The 19,098-nt window shown below is 43.0% G+C and overlaps 1 protein-coding gene and 1 long non-coding RNA gene across 5 annotated transcripts in view; one reads left to right on the top strand and one right to left on the bottom strand.

Moving 5' to 3' along the window:
- Positions 1-19,098, top strand: part of LOC309326283 — a 59,052-nt gene that overhangs the window by 30,735 nt on the left and 9,219 nt on the right. The gene's annotated exons all lie outside the window — the stretch shown is intronic.
- The window catches only part of BLVRA (biliverdin reductase A), a 28,655-nt gene continuing 21,638 nt past the window's right edge, over positions 12,082-19,098 (bottom strand). For all 4 annotated transcript variants that reach the window (XM_081834857.1, XM_081834854.1, XM_081834855.1 and 1 more), the window contains 3 exons: positions 17,028-17,135; positions 16,461-16,632; positions 12,082-13,597 (listed from right to left, as the gene is read on the bottom strand). In XM_081834857.1, the coding sequence (XP_081690983.1) occupies positions 13,324-13,597; positions 16,461-16,632; positions 17,028-17,135 (554 nt within the window). In that variant the 3' untranslated portion in view covers positions 12,082-13,323. The remainder of the gene's footprint in view (positions 13,598-16,460; positions 16,633-17,027; positions 17,136-19,098) is intronic.

The raw sequence follows: 19,098 nt of genomic DNA, 5'->3' as shown, positions 1-19,098 counted from the left end.
CCGTCTTGTCTTAGAATGGCAATGGCTCCCACCTGAGAGGTGCTGGAACTGAGTTCTGGTTGAAAAAGGCCTGAAGAGAGAGGCAGGGGAGAAAACTGCGGAAGGAAGGTGGATGAGCTAAATAACACTGACTAACATTTTCATGGTTGGATCGCCTCTTAAACGCTTTGTATAACTCTCCAGCAGTTTGACTTTCACCCCCGAAGTCTTCCATTGTCTCCTGAGACAGGAGACAGACAGATGACAATGACAATCCAATGAAGGTTTTTCCTAGAGAGAAGCAGCAACACCTAAGTCCCTAGAAGGATTTAAGTGTTTTTTGCTAAAGGCTGCTGAGTGAGAAATGTGGGATGCAAATGAGGTTTAATGTGCACCCTGATAGATACTAACACAGTGGTACCTCGGGTTATATATGCTTCAGGTTACATACACTTCAGGTTACAGACTCTGCTAACCCAGAAATAGTACCTCGGGTTAAGAACTTTGCTTAAGGATGAGAACAGAAATCGTGCAGTGGCGACACAGCAGGAGGCCCCATTAGCTAAAGTGGTGCTTCAGGTTAAGAACAGTTTCAGGTTAAAAACGGACCTCCGTAACAAATTATGTACGTAACCAGAGGTACCACTGTAGGTGCTAATGGATAAGTACCTATCAGAGGTGTGTGGTGAAATTTTTCATAGGGGAATAGTTAGGGGGTCCCAAGGGTCATCTAGTCCAACCGTCTGCAAGGCACGAATCTCCACTCAAACATCCCTGGCAGATGCCTAAAAACCTTCAATGAGGGAGAGTCCACAGCCTCCCAAGGAAGTCCATTCCCTGGCCGGTCAATTTGCCAGTTCCTAGCAGCTTGCAAAAAGAAGAAAAGTTTGGCTTTGCTTTGTCTTTTGAAAAAGACAACCTCAGGCAGGAGCGTGGATTCCTCCCCCCCTTAAAAACCCATTATTAACACACACCCTTCCTTCCATCTCCCTTTCTATGATTGTGGTGTTGTTGGTTGTTGCATGTTGCTGCTGATCCTTCAGCTTCTGGCAGATTGGGGCTGGGGGTTTATTTTATTAAAACACCATGCTTTCAAAACACACACACACACACACACACACACACACACACACACACACGAGAGGAGGGAGCTAGTGAGATATTAAGGTTGTAGGGATCTTGTCTTCCACCCCCCCACCCCATATTCACTTCAGGCTATCTGACTGCTCTTCCTTAAAAAATGAAGGAGAAGGGGCTGCAGTTCTGCTTCAAGCAGCCTCTTCCTGTTCAGGTGTGTGTATTGCTCTGCAGGCTTGTTCAGTTTTGCAGCCTTTATGGAGGTAATGGGGGGGGAGGGCATGCTCGCACATACAGGAGCCTGGAGACACTGGCTAAGCAGGTACATGGCAAGGTCCTGCTCGTATGTATAAAATGTTTCTCATGGCTTCCAGCATGGAGCTTCCTTTTGCCCGGGCTCTGCAATGGCCCACCAGTAAATGGCCTTGGATGAGTGCACTAAGTAAGGACACTGCAGGGAGGAAAGTATTTGGGTTTTTTAAGGGTTTGCATGCGCCTCTTTTGCATTGATGGGAATCACTTGTGCTGGTTCCCTAAGCTTAGCTTATCTCCCCAGATATCATAGAGTTTAGGAATTAAGCCAGTTAGGGAGATGCTCATAATGAAAGGAAGACTGAGAAGCAGCCCTTGAGGTTATCTCTAAGCCCTCCCAAATGATTCTAATATCGACCTATTTTAAATGTTGGTGGCATAGAACATTCAGAAAACAACTTTTAAGACACACTTAGGCAGTTTTTGAAAAGTATGTGACCCATTTGTTGTATGAATTCTGAGAAGCTCATTAACTAGTTTAAAAGATGATGAGTATGAATGAATAAGTAATACTCTAAAAGCTAATGCACTATCATCCTCATCTCCCTAGCATTTAATGGAATGGAATATGAATTTTGCCGGTTCTGCCCATGGGAAAGGAAGGCATTCATCTCTCATAATTCTGAGTGACTTCTGCTGACCCAGTGCTATATTGCAAAGAACCATTTTTGGCCTTGGGAGAAATGATCCCCTTGCATTTCAGGCCTTCAGAAACAAACTGCATCAACTCATATTTTCCTAGAATGGCTTACCCTTTCTTTTGCTGTAGAGAGAAGTAGGCAGAGCATGCACCAACTCAAATATTTACTATCCTACACAGTAGGGTTGGTTTTGGGGCCATTGCATCTGAAACAGAGGAATTAAAATAGTGGTCATGGCTGTTGTAAAGATTACTGAGTGATCAAGTAATGTCACCAGAAGCAGCTTGGAAGATACTGCAACTAGGAATGAGTCAAAATGGGGGACACTTCTCATGAAGATATTTAAGATGCTTTTCAGGGAATTTATGTGAATGATAAAGAGTTCACTCATTCAGAGTGAGGGCAATGCTTCCTGCCCCCCCTCTGAGTTGATTATGCAACATCATGTGATAGTGTGACATCATCCAAATCACTTTGTGATCCCTGATTGGCAGGGACCACATAGTGGTCAATTTCAGCTATGAACAGCAGTGAAAAAAGGAGAAAAGGGAACTTGGGAAATATTTGGAGAGCCTACAGAACATGACTTTTGCAACATATTCATTTGTCAAAGTCCAGTGCTATGCTAGCTGCAGGATGACAATCCTACCAATAATATTTGAAGGTGAAATATGGGTGAGCTGCCAGTGTGGATACTTTCCATGCCATTAGGTATACGTCTAAAGTTTTTATGTCTGAAGCATCATTAAAAGGATGTTTGAAACCCTTCCTCATTTTCTGTTCTGTAGAATAGATAAGACTTTGTAACAGCTAGTCTGTCTTTTGGGCATAGAATTAATTAGAAAAACACAAATGTGCAATAACAGATCCTGCTAGTTTGGGGAGAGCTTTGCATATAAAAGAGTTCAGATTCATTTCCTGCTTGGCATATAAAAGAGTTAGCTTTGCATATAAAAGAGTTCAGATTCGTTTCCTGCTTGACAGGGGGTTGGACTCGATGGCCCTTGTGGTCTCTTCCAACTCTATGATTCTATGATTCATTGCTCAATATCTCCATTTTTTAAAAGGGCCTCAGACAGGAAGACTGGGAAGGACTCCTGCAGGAGATCCCAGAGTGCCACTGCTAGTAAGAGGAGATCATACTCAGACTAAAAGCCCAACCCATGCCTCTCCAGAATTAAGTCCCATGGAGTTCAGTGAGGCCAGCTCTTGGTAGGTGCAGATTGCTGTGTAAAGGAGTCTGAATGATGCCCTGTATACTTGCATCTCAACAGTTCTCCTTGGAGCTTGCTGCTGTTTTTCTTGTTTAGAGAAGCTTGGTTTGCCCTTAGCTTTTGCTTTATGTTTTCTTTCTGGTTATCACCAGGTCCTAAATCCTGAAAATCTAATGTTCCAGCGAATCTAATGTGCACGTCAGTTTTCAAAACCTTGAAACCAAAAAAGTATTTGCTAACACCATCAAATCTAATGTGCACCCTAATTTTTGCGATGTACTTTGGCCAAAAAAAAAGGTGTGTATTACATTTGAGTAAATATGGTATATGAAAAATCTATAGCTACATTGGATTCATGAAGAACTGTGGAGAACAGCTAGAAATAACTCTAGGGCCAGAAAGCTGAACATGCTCAGTGTAACTGAAGCACAGACACTAGAAAGTCTAAATTGTCCTCCTGTGCATCTGGGTTTGGTGGAATGGTCAAATGTACAAGTTGTGGCTTACAGGATATGCAACAGTAGAACAGGTACGATCCATTCAACAAGTGAGAGTCAGCATCTTCCTAGCAGGCTGTACCCTGGCTGTTTGGTAAGCATCTCTCTCTCTTCCTTTGCCTAAGGCCTGTGGCTATAAAAGCAAATGACAAGCTTGGTTTTTCCCTTCTCAGTTCTGCTTTTGTAAAAAGCAGCAACCACAGTTTTAAGCCTAAAGGTGTTTTGTACTGTTTTGTACTGTTTTGATTGTGGACTCAAGTCCCAGAATTGCCAAAAGCCACTGCACACTGTTTTTGGATCTGCAAGATCCAATTGGCTCTGCCTCAGTACCACCCTCAAAGATAGTCCTTTAGGCCCATGCTGGTGGCATAATTTTATATATACAGTGGTACCTCAGGTTACATACGCTTCAGGTTACATACGCTTCAGATTACAGACTCCGCTAACCCAGAAGTATTACCTCGGGGTAAGAACTTTGCTTCAGGATGAGAGCAGAAATCGCACGCTGGCGGCGCAGTGGCAGGAGGAGGCCCCATTAGCTAAAGTGGTGCTTCAGGTTAAGAACAGTTTCAGGTTAAGAATGGACCTCCAGAACGAATTAAGTTCTTAACCTGAGGTACCACTGTATACAACATACACAGCATTAAATATTCAACTGGATGTGTGAGAGGTGAAAACCTCATATCTGTTTCTAAAACAGAACACACCACACAACTAGGAGATTGTATAAAAAAACCCCACTTCTTAAAATGAAGGAAGTTTGTTAGGAAGAAGAGAATAGTTAAAGTAGAGAACACGGCTGTTTTGAAGGCTTTCCCTGATGAAGTATGAAAGATTTCCCATAATTTATTATGGTGCACTGAAGTCTTTCTATCTATGCCTGCATTGACAATCTGGTTTGATTATTATTATACAAATTGTGACACAACTGTGACACAACGTTGCAGTGTTTCTGTTCAAATTTCCAACCAGCCAGCATCTTCCTGGAATTTCCGATTCTGTTCCTCCTCCTCGTTAGTGTTCTTGTTTTCCTTGCAACAGACACCCAGGATTTAATGGCCACTGAGCATGCTCAGTTCTCTTTGGACTGTTGGTCGTCCCCCCAAAAAATATTTTCTGTACTTCTGTAATCCTTGGGGGTGGGGGGTTCTCCTTCAGCATGCCAACAGTTCCCTTCTGTTCCACAGCAGCCACCTTTTGGCCACATTCCTATAAGCGTTCATCAGCTGAGTTCCATTAGAGCTCATGCTCTATTTTCTGTGTTTCATATTTAAAAGCATTCATTTTTAAAAATCCTGTTTCCTGACTGTTGGTAATGGAATGACTGTTTGGATGATAGCCAGAAAGCTGTGCCGAGTGTATAAATTACATTAAGATGAAAACTCCCGTTATGGAAAGCATGAGCTCTCTTACAGGAAAGAACTTGCTGTGTGAATGCTAGATCAGCCTTTCTCTCAGCTTTGGAGTCCCAGATGTTGTTGCCCTACAACTCCCACCATCCTTAGCCAGCAGGACCACTGGTCAGGGATGATGGGAGTTGTAGTCCAACTACATCTGGGGACCCAAGGTTAGCCAAGTTGCTACCATCTAGATGTTGCTGGTACCCCAACTCCCAGGATGGTGGTTGCTGGAAGCCAGTAGCTGCTCAAGGGGACTAGGTTGGCTACCCTAACCTTTTGAGCAGGGGGCCGGTCCACTGTCCCTCAGACCTTGTGGAGGGCTGGACTATATTTTGAAGGGGAGGGAAATGAATGAATTCCTATGCCCACAAATAACCCAGAGATGCATTTTAAATAAAGGGCACATTCTCCTCATGTAAAAACACGCTGATTCCCGGATCGTCCGTGGGCCGGGTCTGGCCCCTGGGCCTTAGTTTGCCTACCCATGTTCTAGATAGATGATCATCATAAAGACACTAGACAGCTTTGTTGAAGTACTAGATGGGAGCAAGAATCAGTAACAAAACCACCCTTTCCACCTCCAAGATATACAAAGCCAACAAGAACAAATGGTCTCTTTGTCACCACTGCAAAAAGAGAAGCTACAAGGAACCAGGCAGAGGGCCTTCTTGGTAGTGGCACCCACCCTGTGGAAAGCCCTCCCATATGATGTCAAGGAAATAACAACTGTCTGACTTTTAGAAGACATCTGAAGGCAGCCCAGTTTAGGGAAGTCTTTAATGTTTGATGTTTTATCACTTATTTATTTATTTATTTTTCTGTTGGGAGCTACCCAGAGTGGCTGGCGAAACCCAACCAGATGGGCAGGGTATATTTTATTTTATTTTATTTTATTTTATTTTATTTTATTTTATTTTATTTTATTTTATTTATTTATTTATTTAATTATTATTATTATTATTATTATTATTATTATTATTATTATTATTATTATTATCATTACCACCCCTTTCCTTGCAAAAAGGACATCCCTGGTTGGAGACAATGGAAATGGAATACTGATCCGTGCTTGATATCCAGCCCTGAAACTCCTAATCCAACCAAGTCTGCCATGATCCAAAATAATTACAATCTGAGGTTTGAAGTCTGCCCAGTTGTTGAGAGCAGTTTTTACATGGAAAAACATAAATCACCACAGCTGACAACACATGGTCCCAGGAGGGACGCAAAAATCCAATTTGTATGGAAATTCACTGACCCAATATTCCCTAATGGGTAATCCTTCAGGTCAAAGCTGATGGACTCTAGAAAGACACCAAAAGGAAAGAGCAATGCCATTTTCTCTGTGATAAATAATTCAGGGACAAGGGGGACAGGACGGCCTGACAGAGACCAATTAGATCAGATGATGAATCTAATTGGACCAGTTCTGCTGGTGGGAGGCCATCTTGAGAGGATTACCGTTTTTTAAAGCTGCAGCTTATTACAGTTCGTATCAAAGTACACAGAACAACATTAGATATACAAATGTAAGTTAAAGCACATAAGAAGAATGAATTGTTGAGGAAAGTGAAGACGGGGGAATTGTCTCTTCAGTTAGACTTAATGTGGGAATGTTAAGGATAGTAGGAAAGGATATATTGAATGAATACTATCCTTCCTTCACTCACGCTAGTGAGTGACGTAGCAGAGCAGTTTCCCCTCAATATAGCTGGAAGCTAGTTGGCAGATTCGTTTGAATCTCTTAGTTAAGATTATTTCCTGGTGTCCCCTTTAATCCCTCTTAAAAGAAAGACACAAGAGTTTTTCTGAGTAAAGCAACAAAACGTTTACTCACATTTCAGTTCACAATTTGATCCCTGAAAGGCAGGCTTTACTTGGTAGTTACATAAACAAACCGTGAGTTCATCTCATATGGAGACTGGACTCATGTGCTGCTGGCTGAGAGCCAGCAGACAACAAAATTACATTAAGACAACAAAAGGGCTGCAGGAGAGCAGCATGGCAGCAACAGAACAGCAGCAAGACAGTATCGAGAAGACAGATGAGCTGAGGACATGGCTTCGTGACATGGCTCTTTTGTGGAGTCAGCCAGGGCCATGCCCATCTCCCTGGTCTCATGCAGAGGAAGGAAGCTCCAGACCAGTGGAAGAGGAAGTTACACTGACTGGATGTTCCCCTGCCTGTGCCCATGGGAGGGAAATAAGACATGTTGCATTTGACTGCACCAATGGGTTACATCCCACACTTAATGGATGGTATTCAGGAAACTTTATTCAGAACAGACTCATTAAAATTAACGAACATGACTGAATTAGGTCCATTAATTTCAGCAGGCCTATTCTGAGTAAAATTTAGTTGACTACCACCCGTGTGTATTATTTTCCTACTGTTTTAAGTCTAATTGAAGAGACAAGTAGAGGAACAGGAAGAATCCTATATATTAATTAAGGCATAGAGAATGGGATGGACATGGGGAGACAAGCCAGTGGCAAACAGGACAAAAGACAAAAAATTTATGCTTGTAGGTAACCTACCTTTTATACATACTCATCTGTCCTGATGAGCAAGAGGCATCAGAGTTTGTTTCCAAGCCCAATTCAAGATGCTGGTTTTGGCCTATAAAACAGTATACCGTATTTTTCACTCTATAAGACGCACTTTCCCCTCCTAAAAAAGGGAAATGTGTGTGCGTCTTATGTAGCGAATGCAGGCCAGGCAGCTATCGCTGAAGCCAGGAGAGCAAGAGGGATTGCTGCTTTCGCTGCGCAGCGATCCCTCTTGCTCTTCTGACTTTGCTTCGCTGAAGAGGTGCTGCACAGAGAGGGAAAGCTGCGCAGTGCCCCTTCAGCGAAGCAGGAGGAGAAACGGAGCCCCTTCCCTTTCTCCTCCTGCTTTGCTGGAGAGGCGCTGCGCAGAGAGGGAGAGAGTATATTTTTTCTTGTTCTCCTCCTCTAAAACTGGGTGCGTCTTATGGTAGGGTACGTCTTATAGAGCGAAAAATACGGTAAGTCTCGGGACCCTTATGAAACATGCAGATTCTCTCTAAACAGGATTAACACCTGTATTTTCAGAGTCAGACACAGGTACTTGGGAAAGGTACAGTACATACACCATGTTTACTATGGCACAGTACATAGGACTATGATTTAAGTCAGTGGGGTTCTCCGCTAAGCATAGAGGAAAATTGTCCTGCAATTTAGAGCATTAGCACTTTTAAAGCAAGACGCACCAGAGGACCAGATTGCGGGGAGGAGAAATGAAGGAAGGGGGAAAAAATGATGAAAGAGTAAATTGAGCTCAGATGTCTTTATTCAAGTCAAGGCAGCACATACAATAATCACCAGCATACTTTATAGCACAATGTATCAACAACATCATGTTTCTGAGGCATGCATCAAGGCATTTCAGTGCATCACATAAAGGGTTCCAAGGAAACAGAGGCATTTCTGAAAACAAAAAACTGAGGCGGCCACTAAAGGCATACAATGACCAACAATTTGCCTCCTTCAGTTCCATTCATATCAGCAATAAAATATAGTTAAACTGGACAAAGATAACTGCAGCAACAACATTCCACTTAACTCTTTTTTTTTAAGAATAATTTTTTATTAACCGACCAATCACATCAAATCAAACCAAATTACATAAATTCCTAATTACACAGCCGAATTTTAAATTTTTGTTGGGGGTACCCATATTTCAAGTTCCGAAGGGGATCCAATCAACTTCTTGCTTCTTACTGCTGTTTTAATGTCCACAAATCTAACCTTACGATGTTCACAGTACTATCCAGTCCTTTCTTATTGTTTTTACACATCTCTTGTTGTTATTTTCATATATTTTTCCTTTCTCTTTGTGACCTCTGATAGTCTCCGCAAGCTGGTTAGAACAGTTTGTAATCCTGCGTGGATATTATTTTTTTTAATCCAGTAGCCATATCCAGACGTTTTCCATATAACATCACTTCCATACATCAAAACAGTCTTAGCGTCATTAATCTTCACCAGTCTGCCTCCTTTCTCAAAACCTCTGAGGGGATTCACTAGGAATGCAGTCTAAAAACAAGTCCGTTCTTACTCCCGGCTATAAATCCTTTGGCAAGATGGCGACTCCGAATTAATTGCTGCGCGATTTCCAAAAGCTCTTATTGCTTCTCGGTCTCCATAAAGCATACTTTTGGTTAAAGTTTATCTCCACACAGACCTTAATCATCCTGCTTGGGTCAGTTCAACCGACGATTCTAATGAGGAGGGGTTCTTGTAAATCACATAGAAGGAAAGTAAAAAAGGTTTTCCCCCTCCCCCCATTCAGTCCCGTTGTCAACATACCCAGCCTTTGGTGTATCTTCATCGTAAAATATTCCTGTTTCTCCAACCCATCGTCTTCTTTCGCAGACTTCACTCCCCTTCTTCACTTGAAATATGTGCATTTGCTTCTTTTGTAATTAATTATTCCAAATTGCTGCAGCTAGTGCGCGATCAGAGACAGCGTCCAGGAGAGCCAAGGTCCTAGGGCCCTCACCCCCTTCTTTCGAATTAGGGGGTGATTTATGGGCACAGCAGGCAAGGACAGTGTTCCCCATTTCTTTGGGGCAACAAGGGAGGCTGCCTACTCCCATAACAGCCTCTTAATTACCCCGTGTGGGTCGGAGAGATGGTATTGTCGGCCATCTTCCAATGCGCCCCCTAGTGGCCCCCCTCATTCCACTCAACTCTTGTCTGGCTTTGCTTCCAATGCAATCCTATGTATGTCTACAGAAATAAGCCCTCCATAAATCAATGGGTTTTACTCCCAGATAAATGTGACTTACTTCTGAGTAAACATGCATATGATAGCATTGCTAAATGAGTAGCATTTAGGTGCCATCTCTGAAAATCACAGAATGTGAGTGATTTCTCTCTCTCTCTTTAAAAAAATCAGTTATATATACTGTGTCTTAAAAATTAAAATAAAAAGGCCCTTTGTAAAAACTGCAGTACTTTTTCAAAAAACAAGGGGCTGGATCCAGAGGGAGTTAACAGAACTTTCTTCCAATAGAAATCAGTAAGAGTTAAGTCATTATGAACTTGTCCTGCTTATTTAAATGGCACTCATGTTGAGCTAACGAACAGTGTAATCCTATACATGTTTTCTTTGAATCCTACTAAATTCAATAGTTACTCCCTGGTAACTGGGTATAGGATTTTCAGCCTTACTCTGGATCCAATTCAAATGCACTACACTTTCCCATGTAAGTAATACCAAATCTCCAAGGCAACAACTGACTTTCTTTACTTCCCTGGGAGGGGCAGGGGAATGGGAAAATATTTCTATATCATGAAAATTCCCAGCTCCCTTTGATTCGGGCCAGTGGCTTTCATTTTATGTGAACCGCCCTGAGACCTTCAGGTGTAGGGCGGCATAGAAATTAAATAAACAATAACAATAATTTTGGCCCTATAAAGCTGACACTAAGTGGCAGTTTATAGAATTTTGGCCATTAAAAAAAGAATTGTCTGCTAGCATGAACAAAACACTGTAAGCTCAGCAGCATACAGGGAAAATTCTGTTATCTCCCAAAACAGAGTTTCAAGATTACAGAATATGTTGCAGCCAAGATCTATGGTCCTCCTCAATTTTTCATGTCACTCGCTGTACACCTCTAGACCATTTCTATGAGTAAAGAGAGGAGCCAATGATAGTCCAGCAACAGAATTTGCAGTAAAAGTACTTTTAAGGGTCACATGTACAACCATTTAGGTAGGGTTTCCCTTAAGTTAGCAACAGCGGTGTCCTAACCACAAGGCAGCAGACTTGGGCGACAGACAGATCAAACCTGCAGGGTACAGTAAGGCTATTGCACAGTAGAGTTTCCCAGCAACTGTACCCCATAATAATCAATGGAGAGTGGATGCCATTGGGTTGGTTGGTTTTGCTTCAGGCAATATAACACTGGATTGGCCCTCATCAGAAGCAAAGCAATATGGCAGGGGCAGCGACAATCTAGCACCAAATCCATTCACCAAAGCAGCTGAGAGGCAGTTTCGGTGTAGTACTCCCAAGTGCAAATAGTTTCGTTCTGCACATGCCAGTCTCTTTGCATGCCAGTCTCGCAATCAGCCACCACAGGGACTTGACAGAAGCAAAACAACCAACCTTGCTCCCTTCACAAAATTGTGGTGCTGTTTTATTGATAAGTCAATAAATGCCACAGAACACCCACATGCAGCAACCCCCCCCCCCCCAGTGCTGGCACATTTGCAAAAGCTAAGCAGGCTATAGTATGGTTTCATTTTGGATGGGGGACCTTATGTTTGGATTCATGGATTGCAGGGGTTTGGACTTGATGACTCTCAATTCTGCAATTCTATGATTCTATTGAGACACAGAACAGTATCTTGTTCACACAAATTTCCAACTTGTGACCACAAGCATTTCAAGCCCAATATTGGGAAGTTTTCTTCCATTTTTAAAATGAATATAAATTTAGGCTCCTATTTGCGAGACACCGTGTTTACAAGAACATAGCAGTAATTATAAATGGCTGAATTGATTGGAACTACGGAAAGGATCCTGAAATGCCATCTTATTTAGAGAGTCCCAACTGAACAATTTACTTTCCAAAAACCTTATTTTGACGATAGCACTTGAGATGCTTTGCCGTTTCAAAATAGATGCAAGACTATAATGGGCAGAAATAATACAGCACTGTGCTAAATGAAAGGCATAAGCCTCAGAAATTTCAGTATACAATCTTCTTTCAGTATACTTTTGAGTATGAACCTCTTTCTTGTACTTTCTATAGCTACTGTATATAACAAAAAATAATTTCAGGTCTACGTTATGAAAATCAATTTTTAGATCCAGGCGAGATTGCTTGCTATGCAATCACTGTGAATCTATCATTTCTAACACTTCAAATGGGTTTTGCATGTTCTTCTCAGACTCCCCCCCCCCCCGCATATATTCAAATTCAAACTGAATATTAGCAGAGTTTATTGTGCGTTTCTAGGGACAGGAAAATGACCAAGGGCCACTCCAAATACAAGATGTAGCAGAAGCATCGCAAGACTAACTTGACCCACTTTGTGTGGTGATTCTTACAAATATGCCTCTACATGGTGACAACTGGTATTTATATTAGAAGAACAGCTTGAGAACAAGCAGGTCACCTGCTATGATCACTACCACCATGTGGAGGCACTCTCCTCACAAAAATGGAGTAGACCCACTTGCTTTATAGCAGGTTAAGACTGAATCAGTCTCAGAAAGGAGCTGGATCAAAGCATGAGGTCTGAAATCTCAAATTCCAATTCAGCATAAGGCAATTAAGTGTAAAATCCAGTTGGAGAGCAGATTTTTAACTCCAGCCATGTTAAAACTGAGCCATAAGTTCATGGAAGTAGTTCTGCAGCTCATATACCTATCTGTCAGCTAGTTAATATGGGTGACAACTAAACATGATACAGAAAATAGCAGCCACATAGAAAGTTCTCTTGCTTCCAGTAACGCAGAGCAAGATTTTTGAGGATCTTTTCCTCAGCCCTCCCAGCAACAGCCAAAGAGACAGGTGGGCTGAAGACACAACACAAATTAAGTCCAACTAAACACTGTGTAGATTGGGGCAGGAAAACGCAACATAGGGCTGTCATTTTCTGTATCTGTAGTTCTGTTGTCAGAAGGTGCTTTCAGAGAAGAGACCCATGCCAGTGGTGGGCAAGGCCAAAGGTAAAGCAGATAAATATATTTTACCTCTGAACAGTAGGCAACACATGTGCATATGCCTCTTGTCTTCCGCCCAAGCAAAGCAAGAAGTATTACCAGACTTCAAGAGCACATTCTACCCAGGCAAAAGCACTCATGGAGGGCACAAAACCAGGCCAGTCAGGGGGGTGGTCTGGGGTGAAGGAATATGGCCAGGGAGAAGGGATGTCCTGGGGAAGGAAAATAAGGTCTGAAGGGCTGGAAGGCTACATTTTGCCAACTCCTTCACTAAGGCAAGCCAAAAGTGGTACACTATTCACTTTTGCCAGGTTAAATCAAACCTGTAAAGGACATGGGAAACCTGGACTGGCCCAAAATTGTTAGAAAAGTCTTACTGGTCACAATGGAGTGTCTGGCAAGTTAGAAGGGAATGGAAGAAAGAAGCATTTCCGGAGGAGGAGCAGCAGCAGCAGCAGCAGCAGTTCTAAGCAGCCCAGCCCCCGAATCCCAAGCAGTTTCAAGAGTAGATGTTCGCTGGCCGCTCACAGAGCCTTTGAATCTCTTCGGCCAGGTCGAGACACAGCAGAATCCGCCTCTTCTCGGCCAGCACTTCCTCTTGGGAGGCCTGGCCCAAAAGCTTTTTGGCAAAGAGGATTAGGTCTTGCATGAAGATGCCAACTTGTGAGCGGGGGGCCTCGGGAAGACTCTCCAAGCACCCGCTTGTGAAGCAGAAGTTGATGGCCTTGTCCCGCTTCATTCCTGGTGCCCTTTCTTCAATCCAAGTCAGGGGCCTGGTTAAAGGAGACAGAAAAGGAAGGGAAACCAAGTCAACCACCTAAGAGGCTGGCTGCAAATGAAGACATCATAATAAGCCAAAAGTGTGTTGTGGAGGTCAGAAAGTGCCCTCCAGTATTAAGCACTATTCTCTAGCACAGCGCTTCCCAACCTGCAAGCTGAAGGCTCTGCAAGTGGGTCACAGGTTTTCTGTAAGTAAACCCAAAATAATTATTGCTTGTAATAGTATGAGAAATACATTTTGCTTTGCTGGCATTTTATAATGCTATGGCGACACTTGTAATAAAACATCAGAAATGCTCAAATCTTAGTTTAACACTTGGGGAACACTCTCCGGTGGCAAAGGCTGCAAAGTGCTCATATAGGGAGGAGTTGTTGTTTTAATTGTTTTTATATACTAAAAATGCAGTAAAATGGCTACATAAAGTTTAAGCAGGTTTTTAATAAGCCACTCTCATCTTCCTCATTAATTACATTTTAGAGATAACAAAAGCTAAGAACAAATTCACAAAAAGCTTGTGTTAAGACTCAGGCTGCATTTCTGACCCCATTTTTCCCACTCAAGGTACCCAGAAGGACATCAAGAGTAGTTCTGCCTAACTCACAGCCAATTCAGGGATGTGTCAGAAATGCTCTATTTCTCTATTCCAGCAAAGACTTACTGAGTCTGTCCACATCCAGCCCACACTTAAAACCAACTCGGACATAAATGAGAGTGGGCCAAACATTCAGCTAGTGCAAATCCACCCATGTCAATGGAACTGCATCACTGGGAAACCTGGCCCAGGAAGGAAGAGACCTGGAACACTACGCAGAGCAGCCATGACACCCAGAAGTGGCTTGCACAGATGTCTTTGGCTTTGAAAAGACAACACAGGGAATTTCCCCATCCGAAGCAAGCTGGTTCTGTACATGCAGCAAATTATGAAGACATACATTGAAAAATAACTTGCAGCTTATTAAAGCATATAGAGTACGTGGCAAACTGAACTGGAGAAGTATGCATGCACACGAAAGCTTATACCAGAACAAATTTACTTGGTCTATAAGGTGCTACTGGACAATTTTTTATTATTATTTGAACACTTGCTGCTACTTCTTAGCACCACCTGCTGGTGTTCTTTATCTTTTGTGAAAAGTTACCAAATTACTGCATTTTACTGAAGGCTGCAGCTTTCCAATTCAATCCATGAAATTAACCCCTACCTCTCCCCTCTGCTTTTCTGACCCTTCTTGTCCCCTTTGGGTTGCAGGGTCACAATGTTGCAACATCAACAGACGACACACCTGGCATAATTGCCCTGCCAGATTCTCAAGCCTTGGCTCTCTAGTCAACGTTCCCCAGTCTTCTTGCTTTATCACTTGCCAGCAGTTCACAGCTGCCTCCTGTCTCTTGTCATACGTCTAACTTTACCCAGCAGCCTTCCCAATCCTCAACCTGAGAAGTTTCATTCCCCAAATGAGAGAAGCTTGATTGTAATTCATTTCTGCGCTGCTATACCTAGGGCTGTCATATTTCTAGAAGTAAAATTCAGGACACAAAAGTTGTTGAGCATTTTTTAGTAAATGAAATTCAAAGTTGTTGAACTTTTTTTAGGTAATCAACCTCAAAATCCTGGACATTTTTCCAGAATTGCCCCCAGACGTTATGTTCACTGGTTAAATCCTAGACATCTGAGGCCAGGCTCCACAGGCTAGTTGCCACTCCTAATAGTGATCTCAGGCAGCAAGTGGCAACAGGATTGTAGGCCAAATGGGGCCACTAAGAGGAAGGTATTAGCATGCTTAGGGAAATCTCATGCCTTGCAAAACTAAAAGAGAGGAGATAGCATTCTCTTCAAGTGGACCGGAATCAGTCGTGCTCTTTTTCAGAAGTTAAACATTGTCTGCTCAGAGTTACAAACTCCATCTATGCTTTTTGATAAAGGGCTTACTTTTTGGGGAGCCATGCTGCTGCTTAGCCACGGGCAGTTTAAGTGACCTTTTTGGAGAGAGACTTTGGCTCCAGCTCCATGGGAGATTTTTGCCAGTGGAGCTGGGATATGATGCTAGCCAACATAGTTAGACTGTTATGCAACACTACTATTCCCAGTAGATTAATCTTAGACGAATGACTACACCAAAGACAAAAGCTACTGGGATACACATGGCAGAGGTGCGCACAACATGTGATAAGGTGGAACAAAGGTGGATGACAGCGCAGGTAACAAACCAGGCCACATACTACCTAGAAAGGTAGGAAGACAATGACAAATTTGACTTGTAGGAGCAATTACAATAATTGGTTCCAGTTCTGAAAATATCAATTTCATCCAGGATATCAAAGCAAAACCATTTCATGATTCCCAGCAAATGTGTGTCCAATTGTGGTCATGCCCCATGTCACAGATGCAGAGGAAATAATTTATTGGGACTAGGGCAGTATTATAGATTGAAAGTGTAAACTGTTTATTGTGTTCATTTCAATATTATGGTTTTGTTTTGTTGTACACTACCTTGAGCATATGCGAAGGTGGTTTGTAAATTAAACAGATATTGGTCTGGTTTGCACATTGCACAAAGCCAAATTATGCCGTAGCATATACCCAAGCATATGAGGTCCTAGAGAGATGCTCACAGCTAATTAGCTCCTGCCTCGTCCTTTTCTTAGTGCAAAATTTAGATTGCTTGAGCAGAGACTTGATGGGGTTGGACTCGATGGCCCTTGTGGTCTCTTCCAACTCTATGATTCTATGATTCTATGAGATTATTTTGGTTGAGGGATGTTGGCACCCACAGTGCCACATGTGACCCTAGTAAGCGAGCAGGAGAAATATTATTGTGATTCATCAACATTTTCTAGAATTCAATTATACCAACCTATTTTTTGCAGTCTGAAACTGTGCAGTCATTCTGGAGTAATTTCTCTCTTTCTGCTCTTCCCTCGTGGCAGAGACAACAGTGAGGTCCCCAAAAAGATCAACTAGCCAAGTCAGGCGAGCAATCCCACTAAAAGCTGGGAACCCTGAGCGCTCTTCATCCAATGCACCACCTTTAGAAACGAGAAAGAGGACTTTGAACACATGGCTGGAAAAAGAACTATTCTACCTGTGGGTGGACTCGCTATACTATCAAATAGAATAATTTCAAAGACCAGGTCTGTTTGTACAACAGACAGTAGAATGGACTGCGCCAGTCCAAACTGCAACTGGGGGCTGGACAGAACCACATTTTTAAAGCTCTCTTACAATAAATAATACTTGTAAATAGAAAAACCAGTGCAGTCAGCAAAGAGGTAGGCCTAGAATCTTTGGTTAAACTGGCTAAGAATCTAGGCCTGGTCCACGTTTATTCCTTCCAGAAATGGGTGGGTTGATGACGTCTGAAGCACCGGCTGCTGCAAAGCAGGTCAGACTGCATTAAATTAGACAGTCTCCAACAACTGACCTGTGAAGTGCAAGGTTCCCTTCACAAGCTCCTTCCCTGCCACCTCTTTCTTCAGCTGCTTGTACTCCTCAGTCAGGAGTTCAATATGTTCCACGTGGAGGATTTTGCCTGCCATGGAGACAAATGCAGATTTAATGATCAACAATTGGGAACGGCATCAGGTTCAAATGCATGGTTGTCAGTGCCCAGTCTTCTACAAGAGTGTGAGAGAAGCTATGTGCCTTGAGCACCTTCTTGCCACATAGCTAGTAAAGTCATAAAATCTCCCCTTGAGTAATTTAGCTGGGAACCCTACACCAAGGAAGTAGCTACACATTCCATTTCTTGGCTGCACTATTTGTTTGTTTGTACATACATACATACATACATACATACATACATACATACATACATTTCCTGCCCTTTTCCCTAGCAGGACTTAAGGCATCCTACGGATAAAAATAAAAATGGCTAAAAACATAGGAAAAAAAACAATTAAGCAACTATTTTGCCCATCAGGTAAAAAGGTGGGGTATATATACATGAGAATGAAATTACCTTCCCTGAAGGTACAGAGCAGGCCTGGGCACCTTGTGAAACTCTGTGCCAAACAGCCTATCAGCCATTTACTGCACCCCATCAGGTGCTGCAAAACGTCCCTGTTTTTGAACACAATTTAGATGGTTGGTGGGTCAGACGTTGTGCAGACTCGCTCCAAAATACAATCTGTATTACTACACCTGCTTTTTCACTTTTTTAAAGAGTGGGATCTTATTTGCACTGATATTAGTGTGTGTGAAAGACTGCTGCTCTTAAACAGCTCTATTTCTCCTTTACATCTTCAGGTGAGGCAGTGGAGGTGCTGGACCACTCTCTTGCATGAGAGTCAATAAGCTGAAGCTCAATCTAGATAAGACCGAGGCCCTAGATCAGATGGCTGGGGCACACTCCCTCTGAAGGAGGGGTCACACAGCTTGAGGGTACTTCTGGATCCTTGAGGCTCAGTGGCACTGAGTGTTTTCCATCAGCTTCGGCTGGTGGCCCAACTGTACCCCTCTCTGGACAGGGAAAGCCTAACTACTGTTGTCTATGCACTGGTAACCTCTAGGTGAGACTACTGTGACATTATACATGGGGCTGCCTCTGAAGAAGAATTGGAAACCTTAGCTGGTGCAGAATCTGGCGGCCAGGTTGCTCACCGGGGAAAGACAGTTTGAGCATTTATCACCAATCCTGGCCTGACTGCACTGGCTGCCAATCACTTTCTGGGCCCAATTCAAAGTACTGGCTTTGACCTATAAAGCCTTAAATGGCTCAGGACCACAATAGCTCAAGGATGCCTCTCCCCATATAAACCACCCCGGACCCTGAGGCCCTTCTTTGCATGCCTCCTTCATGAAGGGTCTGGAGGTTGGCAACATGAGAATGGGCCTTTTCTGCAGTGGCTCCCATTTGTGGAATGCTATCCCTAAGGAGATATCCCCAAGGGGACATGGGTGGCACTGTGGTGCCGATCAGAAGGTCAGCGGTTCGAATCCCCGTGATGGGGTGAGCTCCCGTTGCTCGGTCCCTGCTCCTGCCAACCTGGCAGTTGAAAAGCACGTCAAAGTGCAAGTAGATAAATAGGTACCGCTCCGGTGGGAAGGTAAATGGCGTTTCCGTGCGCTGCTCTGGTTCGCCAGAAGCAGCTTAGTCATGCTGCCCACATGACCCGGAAGCTGTCTGCGGACGGCCAGCAAAGTGAGATGAGCACTGCAACCCGAGTCATCCGCGACTGGACTTAACGGTCAGGGGTCTTTACCTTTATCCCCAAGGAGGCTTGCCTGGCACTTTCTCTATAACCAGGCCTTTGGATGATTAAACAATCTATGGCCTTTAAAATGTGTTTGTGGTTTGTTCTCGTTTTTTCATTATTGTTATGTACCGTATTTTTCGCTCTATAACACGCACCTGACCATAACACGCACATAGTTTTTAGAGGAGGAAAACAAGAAAAAAATATTCTAAACGAAACAGTGGATGTATGATTTTTGTGGTTCATGCTGTGGCCACAGACATGTGATCTGACAGTGAGTTTGGGGTAGCCCAATGC

This window comes from Podarcis erhardii (genome assembly GCF_964252035.2).
Source record: "Podarcis erhardii genome assembly, chromosome: 12".
Taxonomy (NCBI): domain Eukaryota; kingdom Metazoa; phylum Chordata; class Lepidosauria; order Squamata; family Lacertidae; genus Podarcis; species Podarcis erhardii.
Note: the sequence above shows the minus strand (reverse complement) of the source record. Positions and strands in the feature narration are given on the sequence as shown.